The sequence below is a fragment of the Salvia splendens genome, chromosome 7, assembly GCF_004379255.2.
Source record: "Salvia splendens isolate huo1 chromosome 7, SspV2, whole genome shotgun sequence".
In the NCBI taxonomy this organism is placed as follows: Eukaryota; Viridiplantae; Streptophyta; class Magnoliopsida; order Lamiales; family Lamiaceae; genus Salvia; species Salvia splendens.
The window spans coordinates 13223127-13236658 of record NC_056038.1 but is presented as its reverse complement, the minus strand read 5'-3'; the positions used below and the strand labels follow the sequence as shown (position 1 = coordinate 13236658).

At 37.4% G+C, this 13532-nt stretch overlaps 1 protein-coding gene across 1 annotated transcript; it reads right to left on the bottom strand.

Moving 5' to 3' along the window:
• Positions 1-253: 253 nt before the first annotated feature.
• On the bottom strand, positions 254-985 carry LOC121810435. The gene is made up of 3 exons (XM_042211204.1): positions 921-985; positions 486-629; positions 254-394 (listed from the first exon to the last, which is right to left on the bottom strand). The coding sequence occupies exons 1-3, from the start codon at positions 951-953 to the stop codon at positions 254-256; spliced, it is 318 nt and encodes a 105-aa protein (XP_042067138.1). The 5' UTR covers positions 954-985.
• Positions 986-13532: the final 12547 nt, after the last annotated feature.

Sequence of the window (13532 nt, the reverse complement as noted above, 5' to 3'; positions counted from 1 at the left end):
CCATTTGCATAATGCATACAATGCATCACTCCAGCCCTTATTGGTCGACCCAATTTTCAAAGTTGAATTTTGCCGGCTTCTCTTTCCAAAAACGTGTGGCTTGCTTCTGGTTGTCACCACCTCTAGCGTTGTAAACACACGTCAGGAGGGTCCGTGCATATTTGATGCAGAACATCTCCAAGCTTTTGGTTCCAGTTGTATTAAGGCCACAATCCCAGTCCTTCTCCCTTTCACCAAAATAAGTTTCCATGTTTCACATGACGTAGATACCTGCCTCGTCAATGAAGTTGTTGTTCCTCCAAGGCATGGTCACCACGTGGGTTCTGCATTTTCGCACCTGGGTCGCCATTTTCGGAACTTGGCACCTCGAAAGTGCTTCAACAAGGAATTTTTTCTGGACCACAAAACAAATATGTTTATGTCTTCAGTTAACTATCAATTCTGTCTACGATATGGCTTCCTATTGTAGTAAACCTATAACTTACCAGAAGGGATGGTGTCTTGCCATACTTAGCTTCGAAGGAGTTGTGCGGTTCTGCCAAACTGTGGTCTAGGATATTCATTTGGCCACCCGGCAAATCAAAACAAATCACATATTGATGCGCTGCACCCCATTTGGGGAAAAAGATCTGCACATCGAAGGGTTATATTCATAACATATGATTCAGAATGTGTCAATGTGATTCAATCCGATTGCGTTTTTAACATGTTCAATCAATAAATCGAGATAGTACGATCCTGTATTGCTCATGCTGTTATAAATTGGAAAAAAACTTCAGACCTAATGCACAAATTTAAAGCCGTAATGTGTAGTTTCAGCAAAATAATGCAATAAGTCATAAACTTGTGAGACAGATTCAAATTAAATAACTACAACGCACGGTTTCGGCCAAGTAATGCACAAAGCTACACGCACTTACCATATCATAGGTATCCCATTGAAGGTTTCTCATACCTAGCGCTTCTCCAAACAGTCTGGTCCAGAATGTATCAAGTTTCAGCTTCTCATTCCACTCTGCCGGAGCGTCGACAACGGTTTCCTTCTGGGATTTATTTTGTTAACTAGTTACATATGTAAATTTTTTTTGCAATATGTTGAACATGAGATTATAACCTAGAATACTCACGCAAGCGTTCGTGGAGAAGAATAGCCTTGACACTGTTTCAGGCGCTTTTAGCTGCTCCATGTTGTTCAAATAAGAAGCCAAGGTGTCTACAATTGCATGGCTGATCTTCTTGAATGGCGCAAATGATTGGAACTCACCAAGCAATGTTTCCCTGAAGTTGTCTTTGTAGACAACGGCCCTGAGAGGCATTAAATAGTTTAACAACAATGAATTATGTGTTAAATAGCACAGTAGCAAAAATACCAAACTTACTTATTTGTGGCTACCGTGCTTAGCACCCAGTAATAAAGCTCTCTGTCCACAATGTTGGCTTTGGCTGTAAGTCTAACAACCCTCTCATTGAATGGCGACCTTGCAGCCAGACTTGCCTTTTTGATTCTAGCCACCGCGCCGGTCTCCTCCTATACATGAGAGTGTGGATATGTAAAATACAGTTTTAACACACTTAAGCATACGAACAGTCCATTACCTATTTGAATTAGGTATAACAGCATCATGATGCAGGAAAGCATATATTTAATGCATATCAATATGTCCATAATGAACGGGTTATATGAAATAATGAACATATAAATATTAGATTCACTCGCTGACCAATGCACAATAGCACCCATATAACGGGGACAACATACGATATAATGCAATTTTATAAAAACATAATGCACACATTCAATCAATAAATGAACATTCCATATTGTTATTCACACATAGACCCATGTACTACAGCAGGCATACATTGCCTGCCACATTACAATAAATTCACAATAATATGTACATAATGTACTCATTCAGTCAAATAATGCAACCATTAATTTTGCAATCTCATAGTTACATGTTACAAACTATTTCTTTTCAAGGGGATTCTCTTTTCCTTACCACATCTCCAGCCTCCTTTTGTATCGCATTTCCCTTTACTTGGTCGTGCGGAACCACAGGTGGCATGACCACCTCCTTCAAAGTAACACCCGTTCTAGACTCGTCAATAACTGGTCCCTTACTCTTAGTCGCTGTGGTTTATTCTAATGAACAATAAAGCACAAAAAATGCATGTTAACATGTTTATAATGTAGAATTTCATATATATAATTCCATTTTACACTTATACCTTATGAGCCAACGGCTCTTTCCCCTTCTTTCCCTTTGTTGCGCCCCCCTTACTTTTTGGTTGTGTGTTGTCATCCTTTACATAAAATAAAAAGTCAGTGAGAACAGTAAGCCAATGTAATCACGACAATATATATAGTTCAATTTTTTTTAAGAAGCACAAACCTTGGCACTGTCCACTCCAGCTCCACCTTTCTGTCCTAATGCTCCTATCTTTAGGTCCGTTGTCGATGTCTTGGTTTTTCTTGTTTTGCCGGTACCGCCTGCGTCTGCCCCTCCCACCAATGGCACACGGACAGGTTCTCCTACGGGAGCATTCATCTGTGCCTTAATGTCACACAAATATTATGCGTTAATATCGAAAACCATTGACAGTACTCAAGCATATGTATAAGGATGCCTACCTCAGTAGTGCTCCGCAATTCCTCGCCATGCGCCAAGTCTGATGCCGGGAGTTGTTGTACTTTAACACCTGCGCCAGTGTGTATGATATCCGGGATATCGAATACAAACAGCTCTGGCATGGCAACGTCTCCTTCGAAATCTTCCCCTCCCGGCTGCCCAAGAATTGGAGCTTCCGGTGCAATGTCAACAATTGGGGTCTCCATGCCCCCAGTACCACTCCCCCCAGCTCCATATGATGGTTGCGTAGCAAAAGGGTCAGGGCAATCGAAGCCATCTAGGACAAAAGACGGTCTGGTGGTGCTCCTGTTCATTGTCTTTTTTTTGTCATATGCAGCTATCATTTTTTTCAACTCAGCGATCCACTCAGGACTGAACTCTTCCTCATCATCCTTTGCCTGGGTCAGTCTCGTTACAATTTCTTCGTCCGCCACCACATGTTGATCTTCAATTCCCAATAATTTTTTTCCAATCTGGCTTCCAACACGGAAGCACTCTTCATCCAGCAATTCCACTGGGATTTGATTGAAATCATCCAACCAAGTAGAAATTGCACGTGCCATCCAGGCGCTTGACGCAATAAATTTTTTTCTGAAACTGTATGCTTTGCGTCGGCCTGGTTCTGCCGGTTCTGCTCTGGTATCCAATTCAATCTTCTTTACCTCCTCTTCTTCCAGCCACTTATTCTTATCGAGCCTTGCTTCCAGCCTCCCAGTTCCGTACTGGCCGTGCTCCACGTCATCCCTTTGCTTCAAAGCCTTGGCTGTCCAACCTTTGATTGTTGGCCAAGAACGGATCACCCTCCTTCGGCAATGAACCACACGGTCCACATATGCCCCCTGAAAATAAAAACAGCATAATGAACAGAACATTAATGCATATTAAGGAAGACAAAATTCTAAACTAAAGCCACTATAATCACAGAAATGAAAAAATCACAGAGATTTGTGGAAGATAATATGTGTAATGCAATTACTACATGTCAATAATGTAATTATACTAATGCATAATGTAGGAAAAGGGGTATCTAATGCATATAATAAATCACATACCACCAAAAAGTAGATTGGACCGCTAAAATTCACACTTTGGCGGTTTGCCCAGCTTGGGTAAGTAGCCTCGAGCACAGAAAGGACGTACCCACACCCGTTCAAGTTTTTAATTGCGTCCACATCATCAACGAAATTCAGAATCTTGGGTTTGCAATGGCCATCCGAGGGGGTCTCTATCAATGCATTTTCCAGCATGAACATAAGGAGCTTCTTGAAGAACTCGCCGCCATTCACCTCCTGCATCATAAGTTGGGAAATGTCCTTTGGGGTCATTTTAAAACGCTCCTTCCCACATCGAGCAGCAACCATGTCGTTGAAAGTAAAGTTGCTTTGATGTTCCATTGGTAGTTAAATAGGTGTTCGCCCTCGTGGAAATCCCAACGTCAAATGGACGTCTTCCTCATCCATATCAAGGCTTCCACCCCCGAACAATCCAATTTGGCATCGAGCTAGATTCAACGCGCTGAGCACCCAGTAGGCAAGTTGACCGGGAATCTCCTTCGCATCGAAACACAAGATAGACTCAAATCCAAGTTCGGCCATGGCTTCCCTTTGCTGCGGCGTTAGACTCTTTAAACATGACAAAAACTCGGCAGGTGTACGTCGACAATACAAATAGTCGTCCCTTCTGCCTCTATTCTTTTTGTCATCACATTCATTCTGTGCACTACTAGTTGGTGCTTTCGTTAGTCTTTCGCGGAATTTTTGTGCGATTCCAACAGGCAATAGATCATGTACTGCGTTTTCTATGTCCACCCGAAGTTGCTTTGTCCCTGTCCAGCAGCACTAACATGCATCAAGAAACGTGGAATATAAGGAATACCAAATAGATATATATTGTATAAATAAATGCACCAAATGAACATGAAAATTACAACACAAACTTTGCCCATGTCCAACAACAGATATACTGTATTCATTTAGGTAAATATTGCAGTGACATATAGTTGAATTACAAAGAATGTAACAATTACTAACTTTAATCTTAGACTATATAACACAGAAGTAAACATAATTCATGCATATAGGAAAATAATGCATTAAACATATGCACGTAATGCATAGATTATATAAGGTAATGAACAAACAAATAATGAAGAGATTATATCAAGTAATGAACAATCAAATATTCTATCCAATACTTAACAATATAATAGATCAGTGACATGATGCATCACACATGATATATAATGAATACAAATATACAAATTATGGAACAACTCATTTAATTAATAGGCATTACGCTTCTGCATCTGCAATTTCAACAATGACCAACGACAGTTTTTTGCCTATTATATAGCTGAACATAATGAAAGTGTATAGGCATATAATTCATATATTTTACCAAGTAATGCACGTCAACATATTCCATGTACTCTTCAACTTAATTCATTCAAATAGTCAAATAATGCAATCCCATCGGTAAGTAATGAAGAAATTATATCAAGTAATGCACAAACAAATATACTATCTACTCCTCAACAATATAACACAACATTGACATGATGCATTATACATGATATATAATGAATACATTTATACAAATAAATGAACAAACTCATTTTATGTATAAGCATTAAACTTCTCCATCCGCAATTCCAACAATGACCAACGGCAGTTTTTGATTGTTCTACAGTTGTAACATCCCAAAAATTTGTGATGTTTATTTAATAAGTTGATTTGAAATTTCAATTATGAAACTTTTGTTTCTATGCGATTAAGTGAATTATGTGAAATAATTGTCGTGGGTGATGTGGAATGAAGTGGTTGATATTTTTATATTTTCCAATGTGGGGAAATAATTTAATAGGATCATGCATATATTTTTCCGAGCCAATTTATTGGAATTTTCGGCCCTTCCTAATTTTTGGAAATAGTATTACATTTCTTGGATTTAATTAATTGTTTTGGGATATTTATCCAAATTAAATCCAAACCAAATTATCCCTAATTTGTACAACATGGAATCCGAACTCTAACCTATTCTTTTGGAGTTTTTGAAAAATTCCCTATTTAATAGGAGGATGAATTATTTTTCCTTGATTTAATTGGTGTCTTATTGATTCCCTTCTTTTTAATTAAATCCAATTAAATCATGTCACATTTTATTTCTTCACCCAAATTAAATTAGGAGTTGAATTATTCCTTGTGGCTAATTAAGCCAATTTCCCCCCCCCCCCCCCCCCCCCCCCCCCTCTATTTTGTAGAGGAGATTATAATTGTTACCTAATTTATGGGAGTCTTTTCCTATAAAGAAACTACCAAATTTAAATCTTATTCTATTTAATTGAGGATCTAAATAATTTTCTTGTGCACACTTCTTGAATTTTCGGCCCCCTCATTATTTTTCCTACTTGTAGATTTAATTTATTTTGTTCCCTTGTTTATGGAATATTCATTGTTTTATTTCCTAAATTGTGGATCTATTTCTCTCCAAGTAAATACCAAATAATTCCTTGTTAATTCACAGCCATAAATTTCGAAAGTTATGCCTTCTTTTTAATTGTGGGATTTTAATTATTGGCCTCTATTTTATTCCTCCACAATTAATTAATTTTGTGGGATTAAACCTAGGACTATATAATCACCTAAACTAAACCCTAGCCCCCATTCCCTCAAAATTTTCGCCACTCTCCTTTCTCCCCCTCTCTCTCACACGCCTCTCCTCTCCCACACACATTCTCTCCAAAAATCATCCATTCAATCCTTGTTCTTGCATCCGTTGAAGTTAATTTTCAAGAGTCTCCGACGAATCGCACCAATCCTTGTTTCTACCGATTCGTTTTCATCAAGAAAGGTATATTTGATTCACTTTCCCTCAATCTTTTCATATAATCCTTGTTCTTGAACCCTTCATGCATATAGTGAATGTAGGAATGATAGATCGCAAAATTAATCGGTGTGAAAGTGTGTTTGCATGAGAACTTTGATAATTATGCGATTTTGAGTGAGTTTATGTGAAGTTTGATTTGAATCTTCGGTGAATGATGTGAGTTTATGTGCAAACATGATTATGAGAACCTTTTTGAGCATGATTTTGTGTTATAAGCATGAAAAATTGTATTTGGATGATTGAGGAAGAAACCCTGATTTCGAATTTGTGAGCCTGAAATCTGTGACGTTCGAACAGCAGTTTCTGATGTGTAATTGACCTATCAAACGATCGAATTTTGATGTGAAAATTTTACTGAGTAAATTTCAAGGTGTTTTCTATGTCTCGTGTGAATTTCATCCCTTTTTGTTGAAAAATGGATTTTTAATAAATGTTTGAAGTTGACTGCGCAATTCTGCCAGAAACTTGTGTTCTCGCCCAAAAGGTTTCATATTCTGTTTGACCGACCAAATGACCTCCGTTTGATGTGATTCTTGAACTAAATGAACATTTTAAGTGTCTTACGAGTCGTGTAAAAAGTTCAGCCTCATTGGACATCGGATGAATTTATGGTGAATTTTTCAAATGAACTGGGCAATGCTGCCAGAATTTTTATGTTCCGACCAGAGAGTTGTATAAATGTTTTGACTGACCAAATGCCATGATTTGAGTGTGAAGCTTTAACTGAATGAACTAGAATGTGTCTAATGTGTTGTGACCAAATTTTAGCTTCATATGAGGTCGGATGAAGTTTTGGTGATTTTTACAAACCAACCGCGCAGTTCTGTCAGTTTTGTTGTTATGTGAAAATATCACTTGTTGCTAAGTTTGATGAACTATATGATGCATGTATGATTTGGGAAAGTATCCTATGACGTGATTATGTGTGACACGTTGAGAAATATTATGGCATGTTTTTCCTTATGTCGATGAATGATGGGATGGGTAATTTAAGGGAAACGATAAAAAAGAACAATAGGACATGCATGATAACATAAGTTTATGGAAAGCTGATTGTGTTGTCGTTGGCAAGGGTGATTGAGTATATGTGAGCTCGAGGAACGAGAGTTGCATAAGTTGGAATTGTGTTGTTAAGCTATCGAGGTGGGCTTTCTTTTCAAACCTCTTTATTTTCCGAAAATATTACGTGGTGTTATAAAGGTGGTTTAACTGTTATGTCATGCCATGTTTTTGTTTGTGAGATTGTTGCCTGATGCCTAGTTCGTCTGAGCTTGCTCCGTTAGGCTATAGGGCTGTGTTGTTAAACGAATTCGGGTCTGAGTAGGGCCGCAAACCCTATCAGGCTGTGTACACTGGTGGGATCGTGAGCCGTCCTAGCTAGTCGGCCGGTCTCGTGGGCGAATAGTGTGGCCACACTTTCGTCGCACTGTGATATGATGATTGTGATTGATGGAATGATGTGAAAAGTGGGGAGATAAATTGTCTGGCCAGACTTGAAATGTTTTTGTGTTCTCGTGATATTTCTTACTACATATAAAAATCGAGATCACCGGTATGGATGACATAGCTAATATAAAATGTTTTCGGCATGAGCCCATTGAGTACAACAAGTACTCAGCCCTGCATATTATTTTTCTTATGTGCAGGTTGAGCGGGATGTTGCGGAGGATATTGAGTTGGCCTTAGGATGCGTTGTGTCTTCATACATAGGCGTTATCCTTGACTCTCTTTAAACCTTATTTCCGCTGCTATGTTTTTTTTGAACTATGTTTCACTACTTTAATCTTTTTTGTACTATGTTTGAGTATGTTTTGGTTGTGTCCGGCTTGAAACGAGTATTTACAATGTTACTTGAAAATGATGTCTTCCGCCCTTTAAACTAAATGTTTTCTTAGGAGTTGATTGAGTTTTAATATTTATTATTTCTCCGCTGCTTCTTTTAAAAGTGTTTATCATAAGTCATTTTTATTTAATAGTAAAATTATAACTTTAAGCTTCTTTAAAACAAAAAAAAAGTTTTTCATCCTTTAAGTTAATTAAGTTTTCATAAAAGGCTATCCTTGCATGTTGTATCACGATCGCCGCGTTTGTAGTACCCCTAGTATGGGCGGTCGTGACAACAGTTAAATTTAATGAATTTTTATAGGCATATAATGCATATATTTTACCAAGTAATGCACATACACATATTCCATGTACTCTTCAACAATAAAAAACACCAGTTACATGATGCATAATACAGGATATGTTGATGCATATAAATATTCATTTAATGTGCAGAACCATTACAACGATGAACACACTAACATTGCATAAATTTTTACAATAATGACCAATAGCATACAAATAATGAATAATTAAGTTAAATTAATGCACACAATTATGAAAATAATGTACAAACTCGGCTATAACATGTGGGATTAAGATTCAAATATGTCGAGCACAGACACAGAGCAACAGCCCAACGGAAGCTCACCCTCTTCCTGCGAATGCTGGGAATTTGACGGTCGTCCTCTTTTACTCATTCCGAAATCTGTGCGGGACAGGAAACAATCAAAACCCAATAAAATTTTGTCAACCAATACGCGCGGTTGATGGTACTCGGGTGAATCGTGGTGTGGGTGATGTGTAATGGTCGAAAATTGGGGAAACGCCTGTTGAAACTCGTAAAATAAACGACCAAAAAAAAAGGGTTTCAACAAACCATACCTCCAATGAAACCGCAGTGAAATCTTGTTGAAAACCGGAAGGGCTATTGAAAATCAAAGCAAACACCGGTTGAATTTCAGAGAAAACGGCTAGTTCTTGACTTGGGGCGGCTAGGGTTTTGACAGGTTTGGAATTTGGGAAGACGAATCCGGAGAGAGAATCGGGAGAGAGATTGTTAGTAAATGCGTTTGATGATGAATGTTGTGTTCAGTAGATGGAAAGTAGTGGGTATATCCCGCTTAAATTTCGCACAATACGTTTTTGTCAGTTTTGGGTGCATCAAATTACGAATTCACCCTCATGATGCACGAAAATGTTCAAATAATGCACTGCGGGATCATATCTATGATTGTAATCAGGATCGTCAATCCTCCTGATCCAACGCTCCAGATTTCGAAGAAACTTAAATCTAAGAGGAGAAAAGGAGATTAACACTACCCTAGGGTAGTGTTAATCTCCTTTTCTCCTCTTAGATTTAAGTTTCTTCGAAATCTGGAGCGTTGGATTAGATTGATGGACGCTCCGGATTATAAGCATAGATATGATCCCGTAGGTTCATTATTTGGTGCATTTCGTGCATCATGGGGGTGAATTAGTAAATTTATACACTCAAAAACTCCCGAAAACGGCATGGGTGAGATTTAAGCGGGATATACCCACGACCTTCCATCTACTCTACACATCATTCACTCCAAACATATTAACTCACAATCTCTCTACCCGCTTCTTCCCCCCAATTTCCATCCCCTTTCAAAACCCTAGCCGCCTTTTCTCAAGGTTCCGCCGTTCTCTCTGAACTTCAATCGATGTCGGATTTACTGTCCAACAACCCTTCCGGTTTTGTGCAAGTTTCTTCTGCGGGTCGACGAGGAGGTAGGGTTTTTCGAACTTTAATTTACTGGTTTACTTTCTGAGTTCCATCAAGTGTTATCCCTGATTTTCCCATCATAACACACCACCCACACGACGATTCAACCGTTTTTCACCATTCAGTTGTAGTGAGGGATTTTGTAGATGAAATCTTATAGGGTTATGTTTATTTGGTGTCTTTCGTAGATTTAAAATTTCTAAAAGAGGACGCCCGTCAATTTCACAACAATCGCAGAAGGAGGGTGAGCAAACAATTTCATTTGCATTTTGAATACCTGGACTGTTGGACTGATTCTGTGCTTGATGTATTGGGTTTATATCAAATTTCATATGCGCATTTTTTAATCGCGTTTGTGCAGACTGTTGGACTGATTCTGTGCTTGATGTATTGGGTTTCTATCAAACTTCATATGCGCATTTTTTAATCGTGTTTGTACATTATTTACCTAATTGTGTGCATTAATAACCCTTAAGTAGCCATTATGTGTCTGCTGCTGGAAATTAGTCTATGAGTGAATGCAATGTTAGTGTGTTCATTACTCTAATGGATCTGCACATTATATCAGTATTTATATGCATTACAGTATCCTGTATCATGCATCATGTAACTGCTGTTTTTAATTGTCGAAGATTTAATGGAATATGTGTATGTGCATTACTTGTTGTAATCTCTGCATTATATGCCTATATGAATGCATTATATTCACTGGTACAACCTTCAACCAACTGGCGTTGGTCATTGGTTAAGTAGTGAATGCAATAGTTTTATGCTCATTAATTCAATGAGTCTGGTCATCAATTGCCTATTTTTATGCATTATATATCATGTATCATGCATCATGTCACTGATGTTTTATATTGTCAAAGAGTACATGGAATATTTGTTTGGTCATTACCTGATATAATCTCTGCATTATTTGCCTATATGAATGCATTATGTTCGCTGGTAGAACCATCAAGTGACTGCTGTTGGTATGTATTATATGTCATGTTTCATGATGCATGTTGCTGTTGTTGTACAAGGTCAAAGAGTCAATGGACTATTTGTATGTTTATTACCTGATTTGTAAAGTGCGTTGTTTGCCTGTTTGAGTGCATGCATTATTTGTTTGATGTGAGACATTATTGACCAGATTATTGCAGGACCCTGTTTTGGCATATTTCAAAATTTGCAGTATAATAACTACTGTTTGATGATTGAGGTCTTGTTCTTGCAATCTGAGTCCATTATTTCTGTTGTATTGTTGCATTATTTGGTTGGTGTGGTACATTATTGTAGTATGAGCGAAGACTGAATGTTTATTTTCTAAATGTATATTACTGGGTTAATGTTATGCATTATTAGGTTGATGTTGTGCATTTTTTTAACTATTTCTATGCATTATACACATGTTTCATGCATCTAGTGTCTGCTGTTGTACATGAGTTAAAGAGTGAATGAAATATTTTTATGTTCATAACTAGCCTGAATCTGTACATTATGTAGCTATTTCTATGTATTATTTATCATGTTTCATGAATGGAATATTTTTATGTTCATAACTAGCCTGAATTTGTACATTATGTAGCTATTTCTATGCATTATTTATCTTGTTTTATGCATCATTTGACTGCTCTTGTACATGAGTCTAAGAGTGAATGAAATATTTTTATATGTTCATTACTTGAGTGATTCTGTTCATTATTTGGCTATTTGAATGCATTTTTTTATCCTGTTTTATGCATCATGTGACTGCTGTTGTACATGGGTCAAAGAGTGAATGGAATATTTGTATGTTCATTACTTGACCGGATCTGTATATTATTTAGTTATTTTAGTGCATTATTTATCATGGTTTATGCTTTATGTGACTGTTGTTGGACTTGAGATAATGGGTGATTGCAATATTCATGGTGCATTTGTTGATTTATTCTAAACATTATTTGATTATTAAAATGCATTATGTATCAGTTTTTATGCATTATTTTGATGCTTCTGTACAATAGTGTATAAGTGAATGCAGTATAATTGTCCACATTATTTTATTCAGTTTGTACATTATGTAACTAATTATATGTTATTATTCTGTATGTTGTACAACATCAAAGCAGCTAAGATTGGACATCGACGATGCGTTCGATGATATACTGTCAGTAGGAATTGCCCAGAAATTTCGGGAGCGAGTATCAGAGGCCAGGACTAGTACAGCTCCGGAAGAGACGGAGGATAGGAAACCAAGGGGTAGGAACGTCGACCATCTGTATTTTCGACGAACCCCTACCGAGTTTCTGAATTGTATAAAGAGTTTAACTCCACGACAGAAGGAAGCCGTCACGGAACTTGTACATGAGTCTAACAGTGAATGCAATATTTGTACATTATTTAGCTATTTTTATGCATTATTTATCATGTTTTATGCATCATTAGATTGTTGTTGTACATGAGTCTAAGAATGAATGCAATATTTGTATGTTCATTACTTGAGTGATTCTGTACATTATTTGGCTATTTGAATGCATTATTTATTTTGTTTTATGCATCACGTGGTTGCTGTTGTACGTACTAGACCCTAGCCCCTAGGCTTGTTAAACCCGTAGGGAAAACAAGAAACGTGCGCCAAACATCGAAACACGACACACCTTAAATGAAACGGGGCTGGATAAATGTTCATTACATATCACAAATAATGCATTACAGAAACTAAAACTACGCATTACACTACATAATATGTACATTATGTATATCTGTTTTAAAAAATGCCTAGGCGCTATGCATGTGCAACCCCAGACGAATTACTGCAGCTCATGTATTTGGACAACGTTTTTTAGACTTAGAACATACTACACCCTAGCCCCTAGGCTTGTTAAACCCTTAGGGAAAGCAAGAAACGTGCGCAAAATATCGAATCACGGCACAACCTAAATTAAATGGGTAAGGATAAATGTTCATTACATACCACAAACAATGAATTACGGAAACTAAACTACGCATTATACTACACAATATGTACATAATGTATATCTGTTTTAAAATATACCCACGCGTTATGCATGTGCAACCCCAGACGAATTACTCCAGCTCGTGTATTTGGACAACGTTTTTTAGACTTAGAACATACTACACCCTAGCCCCTAGGCTTGTCAAACCCTTAGGGAAAACAAGAAACGTTCGTCAAACAACGACACACGGCACAACTTAAATTAAACGGGTCAGGATAAATGTTCATTACATATCACAAATAATGCATTAAAGAATCTAAAATACGCATTATACTATACAAAATATACATTATGTGCAACCCCAGATGAATTACTGCAGCTCGTGTATTTGGACAACGTTTTTTAGACTTAGAACATACTACACCATAGCCACTAGGCTTGTTAAACCGTTAGGGAAAACAAGAAACATGCGCCAAACATCAAAACACGACACAACTTAAATTAAACACGTCGGTA